Source organism: Arachis ipaensis, chromosome B10 (genome assembly GCF_059453495.1).
Source record: "Arachis ipaensis isolate K30076 ecotype BB chromosome B10, ASM5945349v1, whole genome shotgun sequence".
Lineage (NCBI taxonomy): Eukaryota > Viridiplantae > Streptophyta > Magnoliopsida > Fabales > Fabaceae > Arachis > Arachis ipaensis.
In genome coordinates this window covers 146,732,681-146,760,156 of record NC_142435.1, presented here as the reverse complement: position 1 = coordinate 146,760,156, position 27,476 = coordinate 146,732,681, and the positions used below count along the sequence as shown (strand labels likewise).

At 33.8% G+C, this 27,476-nt stretch overlaps 5 protein-coding genes across 7 annotated transcripts; 3 read left to right on the top strand and 2 right to left on the bottom strand.

The window, feature by feature from the left end:
* Positions 1-342: 342 nt before the first annotated feature.
* On the top strand, positions 343-3,981 carry LOC107623494 (mitochondrial import receptor subunit TOM20). The gene is made up of 6 exons (XM_016325783.3): positions 343-561; positions 722-800; positions 987-1,156; positions 1,241-1,288; positions 2,297-2,392; positions 3,621-3,981. Exons 1-6 carry the CDS (start codon positions 463-465, stop codon positions 3,753-3,755), a joined length of 627 nt encoding a protein of 208 aa, XP_016181269.1. The 5' UTR covers positions 343-462; the 3' UTR covers positions 3,756-3,981.
* Positions 3,639-10,744, top strand: LOC107623553 (uncharacterized). Of its 2 annotated transcripts, none has more exons than XM_088485886.1 (10): positions 3,639-3,779; positions 6,294-6,476; positions 6,711-6,893; positions 7,171-7,476; positions 7,570-7,820; positions 7,956-8,168; positions 8,254-8,346; positions 8,425-8,526; positions 8,610-8,963; positions 10,432-10,744. In XM_088485886.1, the coding sequence occupies exons 2-10, from the start codon at positions 6,296-6,298 to the stop codon at positions 10,528-10,530; spliced, it is 1,782 nt and encodes a 593-aa protein (XP_088342012.1). In that variant the 5' UTR covers positions 3,639-3,779; positions 6,294-6,295; the 3' UTR covers positions 10,531-10,744. The 2 variants fall into 2 exon arrangements, with proteins under 2 accessions (XP_088342012.1, XP_016181362.1); XM_016325876.3 differs by lacking the exon at positions 3,639-3,779 and adding an exon at positions 4,969-5,107.
* Positions 10,745-11,581: 837 nt separating this feature from the next.
* On the top strand, positions 11,582-14,669 carry LOC107623861 (Ribosomal protein S24e family protein). Its single transcript, XM_016326255.3, has 6 exons — positions 11,582-11,859; positions 12,684-12,819; positions 13,088-13,172; positions 13,281-13,328; positions 14,093-14,193; positions 14,275-14,669. The coding sequence occupies exons 1-6, from the start codon at positions 11,718-11,720 to the stop codon at positions 14,411-14,413; spliced, it is 651 nt and encodes a 216-aa protein (XP_016181741.2). The 5' UTR covers positions 11,582-11,717; the 3' UTR covers positions 14,414-14,669.
* A 956-nt stretch (positions 14,670-15,625) lies between these two features.
* CHC1 (SWIB/MDM2 domain superfamily protein) lies at positions 15,626-18,355 on the bottom strand. 2 transcript variants are annotated; one of them, XM_016325506.3, is made up of 3 exons: positions 18,103-18,355; positions 16,310-17,924; positions 15,626-15,917 (listed from the first exon to the last, which is right to left on the bottom strand). In XM_016325506.3, exons 2-3 carry the CDS (start codon positions 17,869-17,871, stop codon positions 15,845-15,847), a joined length of 1,635 nt encoding a protein of 544 aa, XP_016180992.2. In that variant the 5' UTR covers positions 17,872-17,924; positions 18,103-18,355; the 3' UTR covers positions 15,626-15,844. The 2 variants fall into 2 exon arrangements, with proteins under 2 accessions (XP_016180992.2, XP_016180993.2); XM_016325507.3 differs by having other exon boundaries at positions 16,310-17,897.
* Positions 18,356-19,954: 1,599 nt separating this feature from the next.
* On the bottom strand, positions 19,955-22,076 carry LOC107621779 (F-box/kelch-repeat protein At3g27150-like). The gene is made up of 2 exons (XM_088485869.1): positions 21,585-22,076; positions 19,955-21,336 (listed from the first exon to the last, which is right to left on the bottom strand). The coding sequence occupies exon 2, from the start codon at positions 21,290-21,292 to the stop codon at positions 20,078-20,080; it is 1,215 nt and encodes a 404-aa protein (XP_088341995.1). The 5' UTR covers positions 21,293-21,336; positions 21,585-22,076; the 3' UTR covers positions 19,955-20,077.
* Between the last annotated feature and the right edge of the window lie 5,400 nt (positions 22,077-27,476).

Below are 27,476 nucleotides of genomic sequence, written 5' to 3'. Positions count from 1 at the left end.
TTAAGAAACAAAAATAATCAGTAATAAAAACACAAATTAATCTTATTTTTCACTTTATCAACAACTTTAATTAAAATAATTTGATCCTTAAAAATTTATACGGAGCATTACTTTTAAATTTTTCGAGAAATATTAGAATATTTAAAATTTATTATTTTTTATTATTATTTAACTATTAATTTAACTTATTTAATTTAATAATAAATTTTATATTATATTTTAAATATTAATAATTAATTAATAATTAAAAAAAATAAATTTTGATGATCTTTATCCCTTTTTTTTTTTCTACTTTTCTCTCGCGTGAAAAATAATAAATAAACAAAAACAGACGTGAGCGACAGGAATCTTTCCCTTACTTGGTTGTGACTTCACCACATACACGCACATAAGTAACTGAAAAACCCAAAACCCTAAGCAAGTACAAAACACAAGTGCGAGACAGAGAGAGAGAGAGGCGCCATGGATTTGCAGCAGAACGAGTTCGATCGCCTTTTGTTCTTCGAGCACGCCCGTAAAACCGCCGAAGCTGAATACGCCAAGAACCCTCTCGATGCCGACGTCAGTTGTTCTCTTCTTCGTCTTCTTAATTTTCAATATTTTTCTGTTAATTAAAACTTTGAAATGTCTTTTATGTGTTTATTTACATGTGGTTGCAATTCTTGTGATACTTAAGGACCGTAAGTTATATGAAAAAAAAAATTGTCTGCTTTATGTGTAGAACTTGACAAGATGGGGCGGAGCTTTGTTAGAGTTGTCACAATTTCAGACTTTTCCCGAAACTAAGAAAATGACCGAAGGTAAATTCTTTGCTGATTTTTTTTTGGCGAATAAATGATTTTTTTTTCGCGATTACATGATCCGAATCAAAGTATATCCATCTAACTCATGTTACTCTGCTACAATAGATTTTTTTTTTCCAATTGAATTTGTGGTTTGGACCTTTGTATTGAATTTTGATTATGGATGTCTCGATGGGAGTGCAGATGCTATTTCGAAGCTGGAGGAGGCTCTTGTGGTTAATCCCAAGAAGCACGATACTCTTTGGTGCCTTGGAAATGCTCACACCTCTCAAGCATTCTTAATTCCTGACCGTGATGAAGCAAAAGTTTATTTCGATAAGGCAGCTGAGTACTTCCAGCAAGCTGTTGATGAGGTCCGTTCTTTGTTCGGTTAACTTTCCTATGTGATTGGGGAGTAAAATGATTTGAATAATGAAGGTTTTCCATTGTCTATATAGGATCCTAGCAATGAACTATACCACAAATCATTGGAAGTGGCTGCCAAGGTATTCACTGCATTGTAATATTTTGTTTATCATCTATTTTATCTGCTTTACTTGTTGGAAGTGTCACGAAGTTCAATAATAGTTATCCAGTTCTCCTGCGTTTGAAGAAAAAGACCCTTTCAGATGCCCACATGGTACTGGGTCAAGATACCACAACCCCCAGTATTGGCTTCCTTGTTCAGACTCCCATCAACATTGACTTTAATCCAACCATCTTCTAGGATAAGCCACTGAGAAAGTTGTCATACCCTTCCTGACCAATGAAGCCTGGATTTCGCAGCAAGTTTGAAAACGTAGCATAGTGCTAAACATATCCATTGGCTTCTCTTGAAAGATGAACTCATTTCTGCGCCTTCAATTCCACCATAGATTAGCTAGAAAGAGTGTGTTTGAAGATTTGATTTTTTTTTTTTCTCTTGCATCTCAGTTTTGTTATTTTTAATAATTTTTTTCCATCCATTTATAATATCTGAAAGCGTCATATTACATCAATGGTGTATCTATAATCCTGGAGAGCGAATACTCATATATTGAGTGCTGTGGTTTGTTTGCCTAACTTTGAAACAAACTAAGTTGCTGTATCTGCAGTTATCCATGATAGTATGAGACTGTGTGTTGACTTTTGGATTGTCGATACCTCTGTAAAGACATGCCTGACTCATGAATCTTAGCTCCTCAACATATTCAATTTAAATCATATAGAACACAGTGGTCGATTGAGAATATGTATACTGGTAGAATACTGCAATGCTTTCTTTTTAATACTTGTTTTGGGTCGAGGATTGGGTCTCTTCATCTGGTTCACAAAGTAATTGAGTTATTGTTTGAGGTGTTCCTTGTTGGATTTCTCCCAGCTTTCCGTGCTTTTGGAGGTTAATTACTTTCTTTATTTGTATGTTATCTTTCTTGGTGATGTGTTTTTATCCTTTTCATTAATAACATGCTCATGTAAAATTCTCTGGTTGGCTGATTACTGGATCACTTCAATAACTAACATCTTTTTTCAAGGCTCCTGAGCTGCATGTAGAAATCCATAAGCATGGTGGCTTTGCTCAGCAGCAGTCAACTGGATCAACTGGAGCTTCTACTTCTGCTGGTACTAAGGTAAATCATTAGAAGTTTCCATGGGCTGATATTCTGTATTAGCATTTGGTACTCAATGCAAATCTATGATTGCTTGACTTATTGCACACATATGTTGTAAGGTGTTAAATGGAATTTCCCCCCTTTTGTTTTCATATTTTTGAAACTGAGATTTAATAACTTAAATTCAAATGTTCTTTTGTATATGAAATTATTCTCTGATGGTAAGGATGTATGTGTAGCCTTTTTTGTGGGCTGTTAAGGGAGCTACTGTTTGGCCTTTATTGCCCCTCTTTCTTGAAAATTGGTGTTTCCCAAGTCTTGATGTCATCATATGATAAATTCATTTCTTATTGGAAGAAGAGGAACTGTGTCTTAAGTGTATAGAATGATGTGAGAACCTATAGCAGTATGAGTAGGACAGAACAGTAGCAGCAGAATATATAGTTGAAATAAGTAAGCTAGTGAAGAAATGGTAGAGAATTAGAGAAGGAATGGAGGTAGAAGCAATGGAGCTGAATTACCTCTGTGAGTGTCTTATTGAATATAAGAAAATGCGACAGGAAGATACGAGTAGCATTTGAGAGGCTATAACTCCCCTAATGGTCCTGTTCCATCCAAAATTTTGAACGAATTCTCTGTAAATCTCGTCTCCTCTCTTCAACTAAAACTGATTTTCCCTTCCTAGTCTCGTTCACTTCATTTGGGTCCATAACAACTGAGTTCATGGGTTCTATATATGACTGCACCACATTTATTTTGATTTTATATGGATTGTGGTTCCCTCATTAGTGTATTTGTGGCCTGTGGGTTTGAGATAGATTGGATTAATGACCTTGTGAATGTGCAACCTGAAAGGGAAATATATGTTTATTTATTAATTTTATTATTCATTTATTAAAATGACCATCTCTGATCAATGTCACAAAAATGTAACAACCTTTACATTTGTTTTTGACTACTTAACATGATCCTCCTCTTTTTGTCCAAGCTTGGGACTAACTATTTACATTTTCCATTATTTATATAAATAAGTAACTAATCTTCTATTAACTCAGCTCTTGACTTTCTTCTAAATCCAAGTCTGTTTTCTGCCTGGACCTTTAGAATTTGCTTATTTCTTAAAACCTGCATGATGTCTTAATTCGTGTGCTACGTGAATTCAAGAAAGTATGCTAATCTGTTTTTAAACTCTCCTTCATATATGATTGTTACTCATTTGTCGCCTAATTTGTTTATTTTATTTTAGACTCAAAAGAAAAAGAAGAGCAGTGATCTGAAGTATGACATATTTGGATGGATTATTCTGGCTGTTGGCATTGTTGCATGGGTGGGGTTTGCGAAGTCGAACTTGCCTCCTCCTCCACCACCTCCTCCACGATGAGGGTAGTGATTTGAGTGAGATCTGGTGCGTTATTTATCGGAGATTCCCATTAGAATTGGATCATGGCCTATTATTTAATTTTTGACAGTAGCAATGTTTTTTTTCTGTATAACCGTTTCCATATTCCATCATATGAAATTTTATGAGTCTGCTAGAGTTGATTAGCTAGCTAAATATGTCAGGCTCAGATCGTTCTATAGTAATTCCAAATCCATATTTCTACCAAGTTCTTGCAAAACCCTCATTTTTAAGGAGAGCTGTTGCAAAACCTTCGTGTTATAGCAATTTTAATTTTAACTTTATCTTATTTTTTAGATGTCATAACAAATTTGTGTCGCTGTGAAATATTATTATTCACCAAACACATCAAGAACAAAACTAACAATTATTATATAACAGCTCCCTGCTCACGTTATAGAAGTAGAGGTGAAAACATGTTATCATTGTCGATACTGGATTATCATTATGAGGAAAATGCTAGGCTAAAAAGATAAAGCAATAATTTATCGACTTATGAAATCTGCTATATCATAAATGGGAGTTTTACGATGGGCTAAGTTGTCTATGACGTAGGCTTTATATTCAGTACGACTGTATAATGTTTTTGTATTATATTTATTGATAAATTAAATATAAAAAAAAATTATGAAAGTTTAATTTATTATTTATTTTTTTTCAAATAAAATTAAAAAAAAAAAATAGAATGATAAAACATATAATTATAAAAAATTAATAAGAATAATAAATAAAAAAATAATGTGTTACTTGTTAGTATTTTTGTAGTACCAAATATACTAATTCAATATTTCTATATACAATATTTATGTTTATATCTATAATTTTGTGTTTTTGCATTTTTGTCTCGGTGTTTTGTGTCGGTAAACAAACGCGGTCAAAGTAACCTTTTTTATTTTATTTTTGAAAAGTGAATTTGTTGTAGTTGCATTTTTTTTTAAAAAAAAATCATTTTTTAAAAATGCAATTTGTTGGGAATTTGTTTCCGAAAATTTTAGGTTAACTATATTAACGTAAATAATGAAATTAATAAAGATACTAATTCACATTTTTATTAAGAAAATGTGTATGAATTTGAAATTAGCTGAAATTGTAAATGATTTTATGACAAAAAGTTGGGGGGAAAAGAAAAAAGAAAAGCCGGGAGTGAAACTCAATCTGAAAGTAAAATAGCAGTTTTTTGAAACCCTTCAGCTTTCTGCAGAACCATACTCTTCGTCTTCGACGGTGTTTTCTGAGGTGGCGATTGAATTTCACAACAACGACGCTATCAATCAATACTCTCAGTTTTCCATCCACAAGCTTCATTCAGTTCTTGCTTTGATTTTCGTTTCGCGGTAAGCGATCTTAGTTTACTTTGGTTATTCCTTCCAATTCTTAGCTAGAAACCTGTCTCTGATGGTGTGGGTTTATCTGTAGTTTGAGTAAGAATAATTGCAGAAAATGTAAATGACATTTAGCACAAGGTTCCCCTTGGTTTAGCACAATACAAGTTAGTGATCCATTAGCACATAGTTGTTTTCATTTTTCCGAATCTTCGAATCCTAAAAATGCCAAACACTCTAAATCTCAGCAGATTGTTTTCGTTAATAGTGATTGTATTTGAGTGTAAATATTTAGTGCTCATTGGATATAAAGCTCAGTACCGAGGAGTATCTTCCTCAAGTTATACAAATCATTCTCTTCAAATTCTCATTCTACTCTTTTTTGTCTCTGCCGATTTCATAAATTCGGTATCAGAGCATGGATTCCAAAGATTGTCTTTCTCCTGTTGTTGCCATGGGTAGAAAGAGCGGGGAGTTCTTTTTGGTTTTTGTCATGGATACTAAGGGTTGTACAGAATGAGTCTTTGCTGGTCGTGGGTGAAACGGCGGTCGGAGCAGTGGGTCATGTGATGCAGAAGCAGCATTCTTTCTGGGCGTGTATAGTGTTAATTGCAGCTGCACTTCCGGCGGTTGTTCAATCTCGGAAGGGCGGGAAGGGCGACCCTGATGGCAAGGTTGGTTGGTTGGAGTCTGGCATGGGGGTTGGCAATGGCAATAGTGGTGGTGTGAGAGAGGAAAAATATAGTGATTTTTGAAAACAGAAAGATTAGAAATGGATGTTTGAAACTTTGAATGAGATGTAAAGGGGGGGGGGGGGGGAAGGTAATAGGCTCCCAGATCAAAATTCTGATACCAACTTGAAAGCAATACGAGGAAAATGAATTATATTTCTGATATTGAAATTGTACAAAACATTTACAATAATATTTAGGCGGGAAATGATATTGTCACTTATTTTTTATTATGCCACTCCACTCATGATCACATGATTTTTTGGCATTGTTTGTTTGTATGAATTTATAAAACATTATCAAAATAGGAGTAATAATATCCATTCACTATTTAGGCAGCTTGGTAATAATTTGAAATTGTTGTTGTATGTTTCTACCAAGATTGTTTCATTTATACATCTTATCTGTATGTTTAGACATGTGATTAGATAATTTCTAATCATTATTGCTTTCATGTTAATATGCAGTTATGGGAAAGAGAAAACGTTTGCGAAGTTCATTGAGGTTAGCATCTCAACAGCATGGTGATGTTCTTGCTTCCACAACAAAAGCTCCAACCCGTTATTTAAGACCAGATCAGGTTCCATTGCCACCAGTTCAGGCTCCTACAAACTCCTTGCCAGCTAATGAAGCCACGCAACAAGCATCAGGTCTGCCTTCTGATTCAAATTACATATATATGTACAAAATCTACATTAGTGTACTTACAGTAGATGCACATCTGTCTGAATATTAAAACTAACATGGTGCTTTAGTTGGTTGTAAACTGGTAATAGTTTCACGTAGTTAAAACCAAGGTTGTTTCATTTATACATCTTATCTGTATGTTTTAGACATGTAATTAGATAATTTCTAATCATTATTGCTTTCATGTTAATATGCAGTCATGGCAAAGAGAAAACGTTTGCGAAGTTCGTTGAAGTTAGCATCTCAACAGCATGGTGGTGTTCCTGCTTCCACAACAAAAGTTCCAACCCGTTATTTGAGACCAGATCAGGTTCCGATGCCACCAGTTCAGGCTCCTACAAATTCCTCGCCAGCTAATGAAGCCTTGCGACAAGCATCAGGTCTGCCTTCTGATTCAAATTACATATATATGTAAAAAATCTACATTAGTGTAACTTATCTTTATTCATGCCAAGAGCAATTACATCAATTCTTTGGCGCTTATGGTCAGTACATGTATCTGAGTAAAAAATAATTAAGATGGTGCTTTATTTGGTGGTAATAGTTTCACATAATTAAAACTAAGGTTGTTTGATTTATGTATCTTATGTGTATGTTTTGACATATGATTTATATAATATCTAATCTTTATTTTATTGCTTTCATGTTAATATGTAGACATGGCCCATGTTAAACGTTTGCGAAGTTCATTGAGGTTAGCTACTCAACAGCAAAGTGATGGTCCTCCTCCTACGGCGAAAGCTCCATCCAATTCTTTGAGACCAGATCAGGCTCCCTTACCATCAGTTCCGACTCCCATAGCACCAGATCAGGTCCTCTTATCACCTGTACAGACTCCTACAGACTGTTTTCCAGCTAATGAAGACCCACAACATGCGTTAGATCAACCTACTGATTCAAAGGTTGCACGTGGACGCTCTGTTGGTCGTGAGTCTACAGTAGGTTGGAACGTAGAGATAATAGGTATATATTATTCGCATTTATTATTAACTTTTTGACCCAATTTGTTTGTCCCTCATTTTGGTTGAGTAGAATATTTCTTGTTTTTTTCTTAAGACTCTGAAAACGTTCATAAGAAAATCAAGATCAAGGTTAAGGAAGTTAGCAATCTGCCTAGAGGGGAGCGGATTATTGTAGAGTTTGATGATCAGGGTTCCGCATATGGTGAAGCCCAAGGTTTACTTGCTGGATACTGTGGAATATTGGCAGCAAACTGTAATCTCTTTCCAATTAGTTTTGAAAAGTGGTTGGGAAAAACAGGCATGCCTAAGACATATAAGGATAAGTGCTTTGATACACTCATTAAGGTAAAGGTGACATATATATATATAGTGTGTGTGTGTGTGTGTGTGTGTGTTTTATGTATGTTATTATTGGACAGTTGGACTACATAAATTGATAATAGAACAACCTTTTGTTTTTGTATTTTTCTTTGTCAAAAGCCTCGATTTTATTTTAGGACTTCTGAAAGCATTGCTTATAGATATTGCAATCAAAGTATAGCGAAGAAATGGGCAACAAGTAGACAAAGGATATGGAATGAGTTTTATGACCCAGCCCAGAGTAGAGATGAAATTGTTGAAAATGTGCCAGTGGGCATTCAAAGAGATCAGTGGGCTGCTTTTGTTGATTACCGTCTAAAACCTTCAACAATGGTAAAATTCAAGTATTTTCATGAGTTGTTTATTGTTGCAACTAAATATTGGATTATTATCAAGTATACTAATATTTTGTTTATAGAAGCTTTGCAGAAAAAATAAAGAAAATCGAAGCAAGCAAACTATTCCACATACTTGTGGAGCTAAACCTAACTCAAGACGAAGGCATGAGTTGGTAGCTACACTATCATAATTTGTGGTTTTACAAAAGTTAAATTTCTAATTTGATTTATTTACATTGTTTCCTGCTTAGTTGCTAGAAACTGGAGAAGCTCCTAGTCGAGCAAGGATGTACATTGAAACTCACAAGAGAAAGAATGGATCATTTGTGAATGATGAGGCAAGAGCTGTAGTGGTAAGCAGATGATGTCTTCTTACATCTTACATTTAAATCCTACAGTTTTATATTCACTTATTTTGAACATTCCATGATTATAGGAACAAATTAAATTGAATATGAAACAATCAAATATTCATGAATCTCAAGTGTCACCTGATGATGCTGTTGGTAAAGTATTGGGGCCTGAGCACTCTGGTAGAGTACGATGTATGGGCATGGGAGCAGCTCCTACTAATACATTCAGGAATGTTAGGAGGAGTCGACTTACTGGCATTGTTGTGCCTTCATCTGATGTTGCTGGATCTTCCCCAACTTACACAAATTTACAGCATCGGATGACTCAATTGGAGATAAAGGTTCAAGGTTTAACAAACGTAATCAAGGCATACATAATATCAAAAGAAGGAAAGATTCCTGAAGAATTGGCGGGCTATTTTCCTTCTGAAATAGAGGTACATAGATTCTCAATACTAACTATAACTCCATGAATTAGATTGTTTGAGTGGTAATAATTTGATTGCATTTCTTGGTTTTGATTTCCTTGGTTATCTCCACATAGCATGGTTGCTTTGGCCTTGTAAGTTGTAATACGGTGTAGGTGCTTGTTCAGGATTGTCAAATCATTTAAGCAGTCCAGGCTTCTGTTACACTACCATATGTAGAAGTATAGTTTTGTATTAATAGTTTAAGACCAGATCCATAGGCAGACTTGATTGAGGACTTCCTGGAAAAAAAGAACTCCCCTCAGGATCACTAGAATTGTCAGATGGGCAGAAAGCTAAGCAATCCTCAGTCCTTGAAGGATCAGATTCTGTTGAACTGAATCCACCTACCAACCATGAAGAATTTCAACTCTTCAATTTATACTACAGAATAGCCAATATAATTTTATTACATGCATACTTTATATAAATCATCCCTCAAGCTCCAATCATTTATTAACAATCAATCCCAAATTAGTCATATTTGATTTCAGTTCCAACCCTTCCTTTATTGTAAGATTTTCCTTAACAATTGTGTATACTTGTAACGATTGAGTAATAATTGCCTTTGCAACTAGCAAAAAAAAAAAAAACTACTCTCTAGTCTAAAGTAGTTTGATCTCCATTAGAAGGGAGAACAAAAGCACAATTTTGATCATTATTGCTTTCCTTCGTGAAGTGGTGGATTCTGTGTTGTTCATATTTGTTTTAAATTTGAGTGTATCTTACCCATTTGGTATTTGGCTATTAATATTAGTGGAGGTTGAGACCAAGATTTAGCTTTACTGCTTTACTAAGTGTGCATCATTCTTACTAGTTCACATTTTGATCACAGGCATCTTGATGTTCCTTATGCTGGTGGAAATCCCTACTTAGATTTTCTTTTTAGTTAGCAACTAATTGAAATAGTTAATGACATACTTGGAAATTGTGACCATTGTTTAACAAAAATCTGTGGAGTAGGAAGCAAATTCCTTGTCACTTATTGCAGATATTATATGAATAATCCTTTTTGTTAGTTCCTATTGTTTTTGAATCCTTCCTAGACATACCAGGAAAGCACACGTCTTTTTCTCTCTCTTAAACTTCTCATTAGTTAATTTCTTTGAAACTCTAAACTTCCTAATAGGGATGTGCTTTTACATCATGACTGATTTTCCCTTATTTTGATGTATACAATCACTGTTAACAAGTTTCCCTATGCTTCAGCATTATTTCATAAATGGATAATGTTTTTGGTATTTTATTTCTAGTAAGGGAGAGGGGGACCGGTGTCAAACAGGTAAACCGCAAAGCTAGTTAACTGCATGAAGAGACAATGTTGTAAATAAATAAAAATTTAAATTCATGTAATCTATCATGAACACATTATGTTATTTATTGCTTTATTCCGTTTCCAATTATTCTTCCAAATGATGTATCTGTTAATCTTTTTCAGCCTGATGATGTTGGGAGTGAGTCTACTCCACGTTTGGATGCGAGGAGATCGGCAACATCGTCATCAGAAGGGAGCAATTCTAATCATGAAGCACTTTAGTATCTCAAAAGAACCGGTTTACAACAAGTACATGTTTTGTTCATGGACTTGGGTTTTATTTTACCGTTATGAATTTAAAGTTGCAATTTATAAGATACATGTTCAACTTGTAAACCAAATTAGCTGTATTAGTCACTTGAATTCTTCCTCTAGGATGGTAAGGAAACTCCTCAATGCCATGTTAATATATTTTATTTCCTCCTTTGTTTTTGTTGTGAATGGACTGCGTGTGCTCCATTTGGCCTTCATGATAAAGGTTGGTCCTTAGAGGTGTCACTATTTACAAATTGTATATAGCTATGTTAAAAAGTGTTTTATATATTTTAGTACTCACAAGCAATATGGTTGTATGATTCATAACTTTACAGACTTGTGATCTGTCTTTGATGTTTCCATGCTTTTGATTCACAATACTTGGTTAGATTGGATGCATTGATTATGTTTTTCTTGTTTAGTCTTTTGGTAACACTGTACTCTAAATTATGCGCAACACTTCCATTTTCTTTTGTATGAATTTAGATTTTGTTGTGGTTGTAACTTGTAAAATAGTTTTGTTTGATATATGAATTAATGAATATAAGATGAGTGCTATTCTTTTAGTTTTCGATTTTACGTATTTTTATCCTCACATGCAAAAAAAGCTGTAATAAATCAGCTAATTACGCAAAGGCTCCTACGATAATTATACTTATCGGTGATATTATATGTACAAGCGTTTTTGTAATTATGTTTAACTAAATTAGCATAAGTTCAGCCAAAAAAAAAACATACACATACGTTATCACTTCTTTGTTTTTTTTTGTCAGAATAACTATCCGGATATCAGGGATAATAAACATCTCATGTTATAAAAAGCTCTCAATTTTCCGGATCTGGAATTCTAATATCATGTCATAAAACCACTCATCCCAAAAGCATAACCTGATAAAATAATATAACACTAATAGTCATATCTCTAATACTTTCTAAACCTTTATTATTGTACGCTTAAACCATGGGCTTCCTATACTTTCTCTTATTTATTTGTAGAAATCATGGGCCATTGAGGAAACTCATCAAGCCCATTCTTGAAACGGAAGCGTTAGCAGCAACTCAATTACCCTCACTTCCCTTCCCTTCCCTTCACTTATAGAGCCCTACATTTTCCTTTGACTTGTTTCGATTCGAACGTCTAACTTCCATTGAAGATGAATGGCGTTGTTAGAGCTGCACTGAAGAGAGGTCATGCCCTTCCAATCTTCAGTCAGCAGCAGCTCAGGTGCTTCTCTACTGGAACGGTGCCGCCACCACACAATCCAACAAATCCATTCCTAGAAAATGCGGATACAGGTAAACCATTTTATTCAATTCCTTCATCGCATTTCAATTGTGTTCAATTTCTGTTGGTTAGTATCATTCATTTCTCATATAATTCTAGGGTTATGTGTTTCGTTAGGGGGCTTGTGGTTTGCCAAATCCTTTCACATTACCGAGAATTGTGCCCTAGGTTTTAAGTTTCCCCAAGATTGATTCCCAGAAATATGATAATATTGTTTGAAAACCGTACACCAGCTGCAATTGTAGAAGTTATAGTTTGTATTTGTATTTGTATTAGTATTAGGAGGTTCCTTGTTTTTAATAGAGTAAATACCCTTTCCGGTGCTGAGCATTTGTCCGAAGAACAAAACGACCCTTCACAATTTGAAAATTCCTAATCAGCCCCAATTATTCAAGTAATTGGTCTAAATGGTAAATGGTGGCCTGTCGATGTGTGCTTAGACCAATGAATTGAACGGTTGGGGACTGGGTAGGGATTTTTGAATTGTGGAGGACTGTGTCCTTTGGATAAATGGTCAGTGTTGAACAGGACATTTACTTTTTTTTTAATATTTACCCTCAAATAGGAAAAATGGGAATTGATAGGAACTTATATGTTTACCCTCATGCATTTGAGCATGTAAATTGCTAAAACATACATTCCAAGAGTTTATAGGTTTCACCGTTTGCGAATCATAAAAGCATGTAGTTGTACTCAAATTTGATAGGTGCTAATTTCCATTGATGTTCATTGACATGCTTAATCAGTTAATCCTATAAGTGCTTGCATGTGCCTTATGAATACCTGTTATTGATTCTTAGATGATGACTGTGCTCCTTTCACTTTTTCTTCTTAGGGTTGGCATATGGTAGGATGCTCGGCATTCATAAAAATACACTGAAAACAGATGTCATTAACTTCCTCGAAGGTTTAAATTTGACTCTGGAGGATGTTAAAATGGAATACACCCGGAGTTTTATTCCACGTGCAATGTAATGTATTCCATCTTCTTAAGTCTTGATTTAGGGGAATTGTTAAAGATTTAGCATTTTTGCCATAGACATGTTTGGATAAACAGTGGGCTAAAATGATGTGAAATCATGTTATGTTTGGATGCAATTATTGTCCATCAAAGTGATTAAATTGATTGTTTAATGTTTGGATGAATTGAAGGGAAAGGCAAAGGTCCATTCCATTGTTTTCCTGTTACATTTCATGAGTATTTTATTACTTTCAGATTGAATTTTTTGTTACCACCAGGATGGTGCAATTCCCTTCTCGTAATGCCATGGATGAAGCTGTAAGGATGATTAATAGGAAGGGTCGCTTGTACAAATTGGAAAGGGTACGCTGCTCTGCGTGTAGCCTTGGCAAGGGGGGAAAATGATTATTATATATTTGGCTATGCTTGGAAAAATGTTGATTTACTTTTTGTTCTTTTCATCGGCATCAGGTCAATCGTGAAGAATGGGATATTGTAACTCCCTATAATGGAAAAACTGTAAGTATAATTGTGTTTTTGTCTTTGCTTATCTGGTTTCCAGAAATATTAGAAAGTAGTTATGTTTTGATGATGGATTCTTGTATGTTAGCAATACAAATAAAACAGCCCTTCATACAACATGGAACTGTCAAGATTCATGACCAAGCCGAAGCTGCTTGAATCATCACATCTAACTAATGATCATGCACGTAACTGCATCGTTGTTGAAATATATTATTTGCACTCCCACTGTTTTTTCCTGCTTTGCAGCACATGATTGTATTTTTATTTGCTAATAAAGCGAAGGTGTGACTCTGATATAGCAAAGTTCATAATTAGATTAGTTTAATTTAGTTCTTAACCTTCATTTTTTTACTTCTTTTCTTTTCCCCTTAATATTATGGTTTTAATTCGTTGCCATTCTGAAATTTGGCCCCCTGTAAATGTTATAGAATAGCATTCAGTACTTGTAAAGGTAATTTTTTTTTTTGAGCTTATAAATATTTTAAGAATCTCCTTTTGATTCTTACAGGTATCATTACGAAAACATACTGAAAAAATGAGGAAGAGTAATTTTAAGTAAACCAAAAATGATCTGTCCTTATGACCTTATAGGGATTAAAAATATATTTAAGCCTAATTTTTGCTTTTCATAGGTGAAATTTTAAGTGGATCTTTTTTATGGTGGTGAAGTTGTCTTGAGAATTAATTATCTGCTTTCTGTTTTATGTAGACTTCTCTTGAACCACCATTCTTATTTAAGTGTTTCTTAAATTTGATAGATTCTAATTCAAGGAATTCCAAGGAATGCGCAGTTTGTGGATATAGAACGCATACTGTCTGGTTGTGAATTCGATCATTCCTCCATCAATATCTTTACAAGGTTAATTTCATCTACTTTATAAATTCATTTTATGTTAAATGTAATTATTCTCCCGAGATAATAGGGCTCCTGCATTTTCAGACTTACACCTGAATCCTCAGAACTCAATAGAATGGCCACAGTACGGTTCCCGTCGAGGACTCAAGCAATGAACGCATTCTTAACGAAGAATGGGACGTACTGTATAAACAATCGCATTTTGATCCAAGTTCTCCAGTAATATGCCCCTTCCTGGCACTAGTCTTTGTAACATTGGTATTGCTTTGATGGAGTAAGATTAGGTTCAAAACTAGTAAAATTTGTCCTCTCTTTGTTTTTTTCTCTCTTTTTAAATATTGAACTTCCCAGCATCACTGGTTTTTGGTGATCTCAGCACCTGAGAAAATGATCTAGTGTGGCAATTTTTTGAATAAAAACGCCTGACAAATCAATAGTTTGGTAGTTCATTGATCAAGATTTTAGTTTTTTTTACGTATGTTTCTTATCTTGTAAAAGTGCAATATTCAACCAAGTATCACTATTGCTGTGACATGAAAGTTAGATTGGATGATAGTAGATCAAACTGGGCGTAAAACAAATGGAAAATGATCAGTTCTCGTTATTTAAATTGCTTTTTGTTGATGTAAAACTTGCATCACTTCTTTGTTGAAGCATGGACTGCTGCAGTTCTTTAAATATGTATGTAATGTAACATGTAATTATCGTATGTAAGAACAACCTGAGATCTAGCTTACACTGGGGCTCAACTCTCAAGCAAATCCTTGCTCTGCTTTTTAACTAGTGATGATGTTGGAAAAATTATATCCTATAGCAGACATGTTGGAAAAGAATCAAGGTTATATTATATTAGACTTTTTGGATTATACGTTGACTTAAGGATTATCATATAAGCGTATTAATAGATAGTAGTGCACCCGATTATTATTAATATTATTATTTTCATGAAATTTGTTTTGGACTTTTAAATTATTTGTATTATTGCGGAGAGAATATTCAATTTAACCACAAACAGATGATGTGACAATTTATACCTAAACGGTTTAGCTCTTTTGATGTAAACAGAACAAAATTATGCTAAGTGAACAACAAATGGATAAAGTAAAACAATCAATCACCATTGTTATAACTTTTATCGAATTTTACTAACTTTGTCGAATTTATAACTTCATCCAATTTGAACCATATGGAATTTTGGTAACCTGAGCTTAAATCTTAAAATTAAGCATGCCAACGAGATGATCTAAATTCTAGGATCCAAGCTCAAGTTATACCAAACACAAATTCGAATTTGCCTTACTTCCATCCTCGTGTCAAGAACCAAGCAACAAATAGTTATGGTTCTTCAGGCCAGACCCCCTTTTCAAAGTGTGGCTGTTTCATCATATTGGTGCTTTTAGAAAAATAACATTCCACCAAACTGAACTGCAAACAGTGAATCGGAAACCGATACCATTTTTTTCATGATAGGACAATTAGCATCACTGCAACTATTTGTTCTCAGACTGACTCATACAACATATATGGCATTACAAAAGGTGCAGCATTGGTTCCAGCTGCATGGAAAGCTAGCTACTTCGAAAATTCCCAAAATACATCTTCACATGTGTCGCCAAAATGGAAGAATGATTAATGAAACCTGATACTGCTGGCATCACGTGCTTCCTGGTGCGTCGCTCCCTGATGCCGGTTTGCGATTCAAATACCTAATAACAGCATCTTCGACCCTGTCCAAGTTGTCAAACAGCATGTAAAATATCATGTTGAATTTTTTGTATTCACGTTACGGAAGGAAAATGTCATGAAGATTGATAACTTGCAAATGAACAGAAGGAAAAGCACCTTATGCATTCTAGCCATTTGAAAATGAAGTGAAATGAAACATCCCAATGGCTAGATAAGTCCAACCAAATAATAGTCATAGTTTTGTCACACATCATTCTCACTTGACAATTTTTTAAATTATTGATTAGTAGACTATACATCATTCTAAAGTAATATCCTTAGGTCAATCATTACCATGTCTAACATCATAGAAGAGAAATGCAGATAAATAAAGAAAACAAATTAAATTGGCAGATACCAAAACACTAGACAAGAGATAGATCAGAAAGATTACCATGGTTGGTTGTAAAAATCTGATCGACGCTCTTTTTCAGTGTTGCGACTGGGTTCTCCAGCTGCAAGTTTCAGATCCCTGCTTTGAGACTCGATCATGGCATTAATAAAATCTACAGGAGATTGACTGAAACCAAGAAAGAATGCTCGTCTCCTACGGTGCTCGTGGATTTTTCTAATGATTCCACATATCGATTCATCACATAGCTCAATCTCTTTGTTCTTCTCCACATTGGCCAATAGTACAGACAACTCCCTCTGAATAGGAAATGGAACATCAACAGTTACATCATAACAAGCAGTTCCAGTTGGACAATTTCCCGAGAGCTTGATCTTATGCTCTAAAAGTACAGGCTGTGGAGGAAACAAATGGTGTGATATTTTCTGTGAAACCATAGTAAATTTCATCTTATCTTCACCAAATACTTTCTGCAGAGGCTGATCGCAGTGAAAGAAAGAAGGGTCACTTGGGTTTTGCAACTTCCTGGCCTTTACATAATGCCATATTGCAGCAATAATTCTAGGACGAGTATCAACCTCAATACCAAGAACCTCAGTCAATGCTGGTGAAAGCTTAAATTTCTCGGGGACATAATTCATTTCCAACCGTATTGTCGCCGTAAATTCCTTGTCCCCTTTCCTCTTTACTTCAAAACCTTCCTGAGGAGCAGAAGATCGAGAATTCTCCCACTGAATAATGTGGTTATCAGGATAGAGTCTCTGATCCAAAGAAATCGTTACTCTCTTGAAGAAAGCTGAGAACTTTGGATACAACGGAGACGACTTCTGCACCACCCCAGGCTGATCAGGGTCTACGCCATCTTCCAATATCCTCCCAACTATCTTCAACGTCCAAGTAGGTGGCTCGGCATTTGGCTTATTGGGAATTGTGCGAATTTGATTATTAAAAGTGTTGAAGACATATATGCGAAGAGTCTTCTGAATACAAGGCGGATTTTTAAGCGCTTCTTGGATGTCAACCTTCTTCCTAGCAAGCGCAGCATCAACCCGAGACTCAAACTCAAGAAGCTGAGTATACAGAGCAGACTCTGGCAGGATAGCAGCTACTTTATCCTGAAGTTGCTTCTCAGGGACCTTCTGCTTCTTCCTTCGAGCAGCAGGCGTTAGTTCCATCGGTCTTAGAGGCGAGAATGTGTTTGGAGGAGAATACCCTACAGGGCGAATAGGGGGTTTCAATGGGATCCTTTTTCCACTCATATTGCCAGGTGTAGACACTGACGGCGATGACACCCCCAAATTCCCCAAACCAACAGACTGGCCTTGATTTAAAGCCAAACTCTGAGCCTGCAAGTGAGCCTGGAATTGAGCATGAACAGCAGCTTGGGCAGCATGAGCTTGAGCTGCTTTGGACTGAGCTTGAGCAATGGCGTGGGCTTGGGACATTGGGAACTGCCCTTGAAAACCAGCAGCAAGCTGTGCTTGTGCTTGGGATTGTGAGAAACCAGGGTTTCCGGGGGAGGGCATTGCCGAATTTCCGAAGGAAGCCGACGAGGACGGAGCCCCAATACCCTTAGAAGGATTATTATTGTTGTTGTTCGACATCACTATCTAAAACCTAGTCAACCAGTCTACAGAAAAAGCGGTAAGAAAAAGACCTAAACCAAAACCAAAAGAAAAAAAATCCAAAATTCAAGAGTTGATCTTAAATGGGAACACGGTGGGCGTGTATACAGACCGAATTAAAAGTATAAAAGTCATGAATTAGCACATAAGTCGTGGATTTGGGTTCCAAAATGAGATTATTTAAGGAATAGAGTAGGGTTTAGGGTTTACCTCGATCTGGGATTAGGAGGATCCAGTGAAAAGGAGACTAGTGTTGATGCAGTGGGTAGTAGACGGAAGAAAACAGAAGGACCATCAGAGAGACGTAACCGTGGAGGGAGAGAAGGAAGAAGGAAGGCGAATATGGAGGTTTGGGTTGCGAGAATCGCCGAATTCCGAGGTCAAAGCTCAGTCAGTGATTAACGCTTCCCCTAAAACGATGTCGTTAGCTATTCTGCCTGTTAAAAGTTTTGAATTTATTATTAATTTAATTTTGATACACCACAGTTTTATCCGTATCCAATTAAGTAATATTACGTTAAAGACTGTTTTACTTCTGAAAAACAAAATACTAAAAATAAGATATAAAAAATAAAATTATAAAATTTTATATTTTTATATCCTATTTGATAATAAATTAGAATAAATTATAAAAATTTATTTTTTTATTTATTTAAAAAATTTTAAAAAAATATAATAATAAAAATATAATTATAACAAATTAATAAAATTAATAAAAATAAAAAATAAAATGTATTTTTTATTCTGTTAAAATAAATACAAAATATACTAAATCAATTTCTATAAATATAATATTTTTATTCATGTCTTATCTGTCAAACCCAATTTTGTACCAATTTTGTATATTGTCTCTGTTTCATTGTTCGGTCCATGTAAACAAATACGATTAAAAATAATTATGTCTTATATTGACAGTATAATGATAATCTGAAAGAATAGACATAATTAAATAATTGTATAAAATATTTGTACTACTAAAATATTAAAATTAAATTCTTATTATCATAGAATAAATTGCATTCAAGTATTAATATTGTGTTGGATATCGTTTCTAAAATAGAAATATGGAAGAAAAAAATCATAATAAATTGTGTTTTTTAAATAAGAAAATCTTTTAACCACATTTTTTATGATTTTTTTATCAATATTATTTAAATTATTTGATAAAAAGTCTCTACCTTATTTAACTGCAATAATTACAAATTATTCAATAAATTTAAATTAATCAAGTAGTCAACTTATTCATCTGACTTATTTTTAAATGAAGTTTATATTAACCACAGATTAATTTTTTTAGTTATTTGGATAGAAAATATTATGAGAAAAAAAAAAGAAAATATTGTGAGACAAAAATGGCAATCATTTTTTAGTAAATTGTTGCCTAATTTAACTCTTATTCCACTATCCTTTAGCAACTTAAATCAATTTTAGACCACGATTCAAATTTCTTAGTCCAACCTCCATTTTGCCTTTTAAAACATTATGCATTATTTGATAGCTTGATTGTTCGAATTGATGTCCTAGTGAATGCATGAACACTCTTCAAAAAACGGTCTCGTTACGTTACCAACAGCATATCTGCCAACTTATACTAACTCTTATTTATAACTGTGTTTTATAGAAGTGTCTTCGTGAATGTGTCTAATAGAAATGTCTTTTTTATAGTTGTGTTTAATAGAAGTGTCTTTATATAGATATATTTTCTAGATGTGTCTCTTTATATATGTATTTAAAATATAATAATTAATTATTATTGGCAATAAATTGACAGATAATATGTTGGTATCCTATACTTTTTCCTTCCAAAAATGGTCACACATTCACACTAGAGGTTACTAGACAGTACAACCATATTTACACAATTCTCTTAGCCCCGAAAACAGGTTCAGGTACCTAACATGAGAATTCCAGAGGCATATCAGAGGATTCCGGAACCCCAATGAATTGTGAATTAGTACGCCATACGTGAACAAATTGGTGAATACATGAAACTATGACTAGAAAACATATTTATCAATATTTAAACTAGGAAAAATAAAATAAAAGGCAGGTAGGTTTAGAATTAGAAGGTTGAATCTTATTATCTGATTCTTTGGCTTTTAAAGCAATTATTATACTTCCTTACATTAGTTTCCCTAGAAACAATGATCAAAGAGCATCAGAATCTTGAAGCAAATTCAACCTTTCAAGCTAACATGACAGCACAATTGCGAATAAAAGGATTCAGATTTGTGCTGCCACATACAATTCTTGTCCACTTCAATTTCTCAATTCTTGGATCAGGACAGCAAGTGTAAATAGTGAAAGCGCAATGCGAAGAAGAAGTAGCACCACCAATAACAAGGAGCTCATTCCCCAGAGACTTAAACGCCACACCCCATCCTCCTCGTGTATCAGCTCTCACCGGCACCGGCCCCAATGTTTTCCATGAATTACTTTCCTTCACATACACCTTCAGTTCATTCGAACAAGCGTCCAGCGTGTAAAGCTCGTTGTTCGCAACCGCCACCAAAGGCGGCGACCGGGAACTCGGAAGAGGAATGTCTTTAAGCATTCCGGGAATCAAGATCCAGATATTTTTCCCCTCATCAAAGAATTCCCCGGAAACAAGATCGTTATCATACTCATCCCGCCCTCCAAGAACATAAAACCGGTTGTCCATGTAACAACCGGAACAAAACTTTCTCTTTTGTTTCATCTCCGGGAGCCGATCCCAGGACCGGCTCTCGGAGTTGTATTTCTCAGCAGAGCTGAGAACTTCCTGGCAAGTTGTGGTCTCCAAACCACCTGCAATATAAGCAAAGATTCCTTTCGTCGCCGAGGCGAAAAGGCACCTCGGATTAATCATTTTAGGCGCCTTGAACCATTTGTTCGTTGCAAATTCAAATCCCCAAACAACCGTGCCGTCAATCTCCTTGCCGGAGACGAACAGATTAGTCCCGGCGGCGAAGGACTCCTTGTCGCCACAGTCAAAACTGTAGTCTGATGGAATCACTGGAATCTTCTTGAAGGAGGTAAATCTGGAGTTGAAGGACCACCAGTTGCTTTCATCGCTCGCGATGAAAACAACCGGTTCCTTCAACCCGATCTCTCGCCGGATTCTGAAGACTTCACCGGTTTTTAGGAATGAGAGGAACTGCTTGTTCAGACAACACAACTTCCAGTGTTCTGTTATCGGTAATCTTGCAAGAATCAAGGTCTCAAGCTCATCGCTTAGACATGGAATCTTGTAATCAAAATAATCTGCATCCTGAGATTTTTCATCTGAGGAAGAAGTAGAACCGTTGCCACTAGAGTGTGACAATTCAAGAATCCTCATCTTTTCTGATGACGGATTATGGCGACACAAGCAAATGTCGCCGATAAAGCTCCACGCAGGAAACGCTTTCCTGTTAGACATGACCAATTTCTTTTTCTTTCTGAATTTTCGACAACTATCTGAAACTGAAAAAAAAAAAAAGAACAGGTCAATTATATATAAATACAAGATTAAAATTTAAAATTTTAAGAAGGAGAAGTAACGAATTGATGTAACTGCAGTGATGTCACTTTCAAGAAACAAGAATGTTTTGTTAGTTTCAGAAATGAGATATAATAAATATGAATATATTTTTCTTAATGGAATAATGGATATTTAAGATTTTAGAATAGAGATATCTAAATTTATGTTAAAAAAAAAAAAAAAAGCTTACCTCGGAAAATCCCAAGCAAGAAAATTTAGGAAGCTTTCATCAGATGATGGGTTGAACCACATCAGAGATTAACGCACAAATATTTTTTGTTTTTTTGGGTTATCAAAAAGTTTAGGCATATGCATATTCATTCAGATTTGCAGAACTCAGAATGTGAAAAAAAAAAAAAAAAAAAAAGTGGAGCTATGAACATTACAAGGGTTTAAGCATATTCATTCAGATTTGCAGAACCCAATAGAAAAAAAAAAGTGCAAGAGGGGACATATGAACCAAACAAGACAAGGCACACATATATAGTGATAAAATTAAAAAAAAAAAAAAAAAGACCGAGTCAAAGAAAGGATTAAATGGAAGAAAAGCGTTACAGAAACATGTTGTGTAATTAAAACTTATAAAAGAGACGTTGGAGGAGGAAGTATTATCCTAGTGAGAAGGATGGAGAAAAGAAGAGAGAATAAGAAGCCATTAATAATGTGAGAAGAGAGGAGATCCAACATAGAGAGAGACACCTTCCATATATATGGTGAATTGAAGTTAGTACACTTTGACATGTGTTTGAAGATTAAAATTTAAAATACACTCAGAGAATCAATATTTTAATTAGCACCTGCATCACCATCATGGCCACTACCAACATGCATATTTCCATTTTTTTATTTAAAAAAAAAGCAGAATTTTTATTTTATTTTATAATGAGAGCTTCCTAGGTAGCTTCATCACTCCAAACATGAGAATCAGAAGGAGAAAATAAAATAAAATAAAATAAAATAAAAATTCTGTGTATTCATCACACAAATGTTAAGTGAGCAACTAATTTGTAGCAAGGGTAAAAAAATTTAATTAATCTCTTAGTTTTTATAGGTTTATCAAATTTTAATTAAATTTTAATTTTTTTTAAATTAAATTTTATATTATTTTTAATTTTGTAATTAGATATTTTTTATGTTAAAAATATTAAAATTAATAAAATATTTCTTCTAAAATAAATCTAATAAAAAATTTAATTAAGTTTTTAATTATGAATAATTTTAATTTGTGAAAAAATATTCAATTGACTCTAATATTTTTTATGCTATAAGTGATCTAATTATAAAACTAAAAATAATATAAAAATTTAATTAAATTAAATACTAATGATCATGTAAAAAATATAAATAAAATTCAACATTGAATACTAATGATCATGTAAAGGGTGGGGATATATATGTAGTGTTACTAAGCAATATAGGGGAAGCCGCGGATATGTGATTTTAAAAATATATATATAAAAGGATGCCTAATTATTTTTTAGAGTTATTTTGTTGTTTTTCTTTTTCTTTTTGGGTCGAGTTGTTGTAAACGATCTAAAAAAATTGTGAATTAAAAAAAAAATAAAAGAGAACATCTTCTACAATATTCAAAGACCTATAGGTGAGGGGAGATCTTTGTAATTTATCCTTTATTTTTTTTTAACATTGTTTGAATTCATGATAAAATTGTGCATTTAGATATTTTATTAGATGTACCGTAAAAATGTCTATTTAGAAATTAATAATATATAGTTTAAATATAATGTTGAAATGAATTTAATATCAAATAGATACAAAATTAATACGAAATATATTTAAATATTACATTAATATATAATAGCATAAAATATATTTTAACAAATATTATTATATTGGTAAATCCAAATAATATTTGAATTATAGTATTTCTATTCTAGCTAATAATGTTGAAATAGATTTTTATTACAATTATTCATGCTATAAAAACATGAAAAAAATATACTTTTTTAAATATAGTTCGATCCTACTATTATTATTAACATGCAACTATATAAAAAAAATAGCTATTTATATAGTATATATATTGAAATATAAAATATATATTAAAAATTAGTTAAATAATACATATTTTTATATAAATATATAATGATTGATTTAATGATTGATTCTTAATTTGTATATAATATTTTTTATATTTTATTTGAAGTTTTTTTTAAAGATAATTTTAAAAGAATTTTTCAATTTTTTTTCTAATTTTTAAATATTGTTAATCTTCAAATCACTCTTTTTTTTTTCTTATTTAGATAGCTGGGTGTAAATAGTAGTTTAGTATAAAACCAAATAAGCAAGGGTGTGATTTGTTATTCGAAATTTTTTGGTTCATGTGTCTTTTTCTATTAGTTTAAACTAATTTAAAAAAAATTATGAGTTTTAATAATTTAAGATAGTATTTATTTTCAGAGATTTAAATTAGAATTAAAAATTGAGATTCAGTATTGTGTTTAATAGTTAGAAATTGAAACTAAAATTATTTTATTTTTTTTAATATTTTCAAAAAGTGAAGATACAAGAGATTAAAATTTTTAAAGATAGAAACTGAAAATTTAACAATATTTTTTTAATAACTAAGAACATTTTAGTAAATATTCATATTTCATGTTCATATTTATTTTGAACCAAATTAAAAATTAAGACATAACTTAGTCTTGTATATTTTACATCGAACATAATATAGAGATTTTATTTATTCTCAGTTTTTTAATTTTAGTCTCTCTTTTAAACACAGTCTAAAAATCTAAAATTTAATTTTTGATTATCTAAAAGAAAAAATTAGTATAATTAAGACTAATAAAATAAGAAAAAAAGTCTATAAAAAAATTTAAAAAAATCTTGCATAAAGAAAATGTTAAATATATATTTATTAATTTTTTTTATTAATAAATTCTTTAGAAAAATAGTATCATGATCATGCTGTTTAGTTTTATTAGCTGCTATATAAAAGATAATAGCTTAGCCATGAATGGTATTCAGTTCTAATTTGACGTTGGTTATAGACTTGACTGTATTACATTAGATTATTTCCTTTGCAATTTGTAATTAGTGTTAGACTTATTTATTAATAGGTAGAATTTGGAGAGTGATATTGGCATTTCTGAATTCGATGATGTGATTTTTTTTTTTAATTATTCACTATTATTTTTTTTTTTTTTTTCATAACGAGAAAAGGTTAATATCCACTCAGCACTAGAATTTTATACTACTTGTGAAATGAAAAAGGGAAAAAATGTTCCACTTTTATTATTATTATTATTATTAGAAAACAGTTTCCTTTAAAAAACAATTGCATCTAATTAAAGATCATCGGTAACAAAATGAATGCTATGATTTAGAAATCAATAATATGTAAGAGAATCAAATGTTTCTTAATGCATATCATGCAATAAGTTTCACTGCTTTTGTCAAGATAAAGATCGATCTGTCGTGGCATCCACAAGCTTAAAGCTAGTTAATTAATTATTATTGAGACCTCTTATTTTCTAAATCTCAAAACCATAGCATTGTGCTTATTGTATACATAGAAATAAATTCGCCTACATCATAGCCAGATATGTTTTTTCTTGATTGAAAGGAAGTCTGATATTAAATATGATTGTGTTACACATTCACCAAAATTAGTCACCAAAGTCAGTTATCAGTATAAAATATATATTAAAATATAAATATATATTAAAATTAAATTAAACTACATATATATTTATATACAAATATATTAATGACTAATTTTAATAACTAATTTTAGTGTACAAATAAATAATATTTTGTATTAAATAATAGTCAAATTAATTCTTGAAATATCACTTAATTTTTAATTTAATTCTGGAAATATTTTTTTAATCAAATTTATTTTCTAAAAATTTTATTTTAGTCACGTTAGTCCTGTGATCACTTTTCACGTTAATGGCGACACAATCTTAAACAAAAGTTTAGTAACAAAAAAATAAAAAAATAAAAAATTTTTCTTTTACAAAATCGAACTCTATGAAAAAAATGCAAAAATCAAAACCTAACAACAAAACAAACACTAAACATAAATAATGAACAGAAAAATTGATACTCCTTTAATATTCGGCCCTTGATTAATTTTCATGAATCAACAAGGAGCAAAATTCTAATCCCACAAACAGTTTTTAGTTCCAACAAAAGACACTAACAACTAACAAGAAACAGATTTTAATGGCACAATCCTAAGAACAAGTTTAGTAACTAGAAAAAAACCTTAAACAACGACAAAAATGGCGTCGGTCACGTCTTTAATCACTGCGCCGAAGCCCACTCCTCAATAGCAAACTTGCAATATGTCGGATGCTTCAATCGGCGACAACAATAAAGGCTTCTTTATCTTCTCCTCAATGACGTCGAAAATTAAAAGAAAGCGGATTTGACGTTCTCGTAAGAGAAGCGGGTGGAGAGGTGTATCGGGAAGAATGCTTTCGGGAGAGAAACAAGGAGTTAGGAGACAGACAAACAATAAATGCTAAAGAGATACAACATGAAGAAAATGGCGAAGCGTTGAATTATGGTGACGGACGGCTGGTGGTTGAACAGGATCAGGCGGCTGTGCGCCTGTGCTCATGATGGAGGTCTGCAGGAATGATGAACACGAAAGGGACAAATTAATAAATTCATCTTTAGATTTGAATAAATGGAATCATAATAATTTAAAACGACATTATGAAAAAGCTGATTGTGCGGCACTTAAAGAAAAGGAGCATTCTCAGGGATCAATGGAAATTAATCAGGAGGTAGATTCGGATAAAACGGTAACATATGTTTATTGGGGGCATTATGGCAACGAACCAAATGAGATTACAAGAGAGGATAATGGGCTGGGATTGACTAAGCCCAATAAGGGTGGTAAGGGGACTCAGAATTGGGAGAAGGATATGGGCCTTTGGAACGGAGGATCCAATTGCCTATCCAACTAGGTTGGGCTTAAGCCTTACTCCATGGTGACCCGGTAGGGACTATAGGCTGGGTTGCAAACGAGTCTCAAGCGGAGCTTCCACGAATCAGCAGAGTAGGGGATGCGACGTGGCTTAGTGTGGAAGGAAGCGGTCAACACCGCGAGGCAGAGGCGGCTGAACCATCTCGACAGGGGAGGCAGCCTCCAGCCGCAGACGCTATGCACGAGGAGTTTGACCATGCGAGTGGTGCTATGGCTGGGATGTCGCACAACGGGGAGGCTCGGTGCGGACAGGGTCGCTTGACTGAGGCGGCCACACGGGAGGTGAAAGCTGGGGGTTTCGATGGAGGGAAGAACGCCGCAGGTGGATCCACTGATGAGGGAAAGAATCTTAGCTAGTGGAGACGTGAAATGGACCTCAATGCAGAACCTAGAAAAACCCTCTTGGGTGGACGTAGGTCTGATGAGATGGGAAGAATGCACACTGTGGCGAAGGACCTAGGGGCATGTGTAGTAGCTGCTGGGCATGGTGTGGATGATGACGCTGACAGAAGCCACAACGCACAAAACAAAGATTGGCAACTCCAAGCTGGGACAGGATTGAGAACGCAGGAAAGAAAAAGCTTGAGGAATGGTGGGGCACAGGATTATGATAAGGGCCAAGAGAAGGAATACGAGAGCCGTACAGACGCAAGATCATAGGCTGAGGTTGGTTTGGATGGTGGAAATGGATCTCACAAGGAGGAACAAAGACTGAGTTGGGAAGAAAAAATGGTTGAGAACAAAGAAGCTTGGAAATTAGCTGTAGATTCCGGTGCTCAGTGCAGTGATGAGGAGGATATTATGGCAATCCTATAGAAGCAAAACGAGGCAATGGCCCTGAAGCGATGACAGGCAAAGAAAAAAAATACGAAGAAGCCAGCCAAAAACTTGCAAGCAGGTGTGTACTAATAATGTTAAATGATTATAAGTTCTTGGAATGTTAGGGGTTTTGGTGGTGCTGAAAAATTTAGTATGCTAAAGAGTTTTAAAAATAAGTTCAGATTGAAAATGTTGGGATTGATAGAAACAAAAAAGGAATTGGTGACTAATTTTGATGTAATGCGTATTTGGGGTAGTGACAGAGCTAGCTGGGAATTTGTGAGTTCGGTTGGGGCTTCC

What these genes read in the sequence shown, in the direction of transcription:
- LOC107623494 (XM_016325783.3), top strand. Translation starts at nt 463, where the DNA reads ATGGATTTGCAGCAGAACGAGTTCGATCGCCTTTTGTTCTTCGAGCAC. An exon ending in AACTAAGAAAATGACCGAAG is followed by an intron (nt 801 to 986) that starts GTAAATTCTTTG and finishes ATGGGAGTGCAG; the next exon opens with ATGCTATTTCGAAGCTGGAG. An exon ending in TCCAGCAAGCTGTTGATGAG is followed by an intron (nt 1,157 to 1,240) that starts GTCCGTTCTTTG and finishes TTGTCTATATAG; the next exon opens with GATCCTAGCAATGAACTATA.
- LOC107623553 (XM_088485886.1), top strand. Translation starts at nt 6,296, where the DNA reads ATGGGAAAGAGAAAACGTTTGCGAAGTTCATTGAGGTTAGCATCTCAA. An exon ending in AGCCTTGCGACAAGCATCAG is followed by an intron (nt 6,894 to 7,170) that starts GTCTGCCTTCTG and finishes GTTAATATGTAG; the next exon opens with ACATGGCCCATGTTAAACGT. An exon ending in ATTTTCCTTCTGAAATAGAG is followed by an intron (nt 8,964 to 10,431) that starts GTACATAGATTC and finishes AATCTTTTTCAG; the next exon opens with CCTGATGATGTTGGGAGTGA.
- LOC107623861 (XM_016326255.3), top strand. Translation starts at nt 11,718, where the DNA reads ATGAATGGCGTTGTTAGAGCTGCACTGAAGAGAGGTCATGCCCTTCCA. An exon ending in CTCCCTATAATGGAAAAACT is followed by an intron (nt 13,329 to 14,092) that starts GTAAGTATAATT and finishes TAAATTTGATAG; the next exon opens with ATTCTAATTCAAGGAATTCC. An exon ending in TCCATCAATATCTTTACAAG is followed by an intron (nt 14,194 to 14,274) that starts GTTAATTTCATC and finishes CTGCATTTTCAG; the next exon opens with ACTTACACCTGAATCCTCAG.
- LOC107621779 (XM_088485869.1), bottom strand. Translation starts at nt 21,292, where the DNA reads ATGTCTAACAGGAAAGCGTTTCCTGCGTGGAGCTTTATCGGCGACATT.
- CHC1 (XM_016325506.3), bottom strand. Translation starts at nt 17,871, where the DNA reads ATGTCGAACAACAACAATAATAATCCTTCTAAGGGTATTGGGGCTCCG. An exon ending in GATTTTTACAACCAACCATG is followed by an intron (nt 15,918 to 16,309) that starts GTAATCTTTCTG and finishes CAACTTGGACAG; the next exon opens with GGTCGAAGATGCTGTTATTA.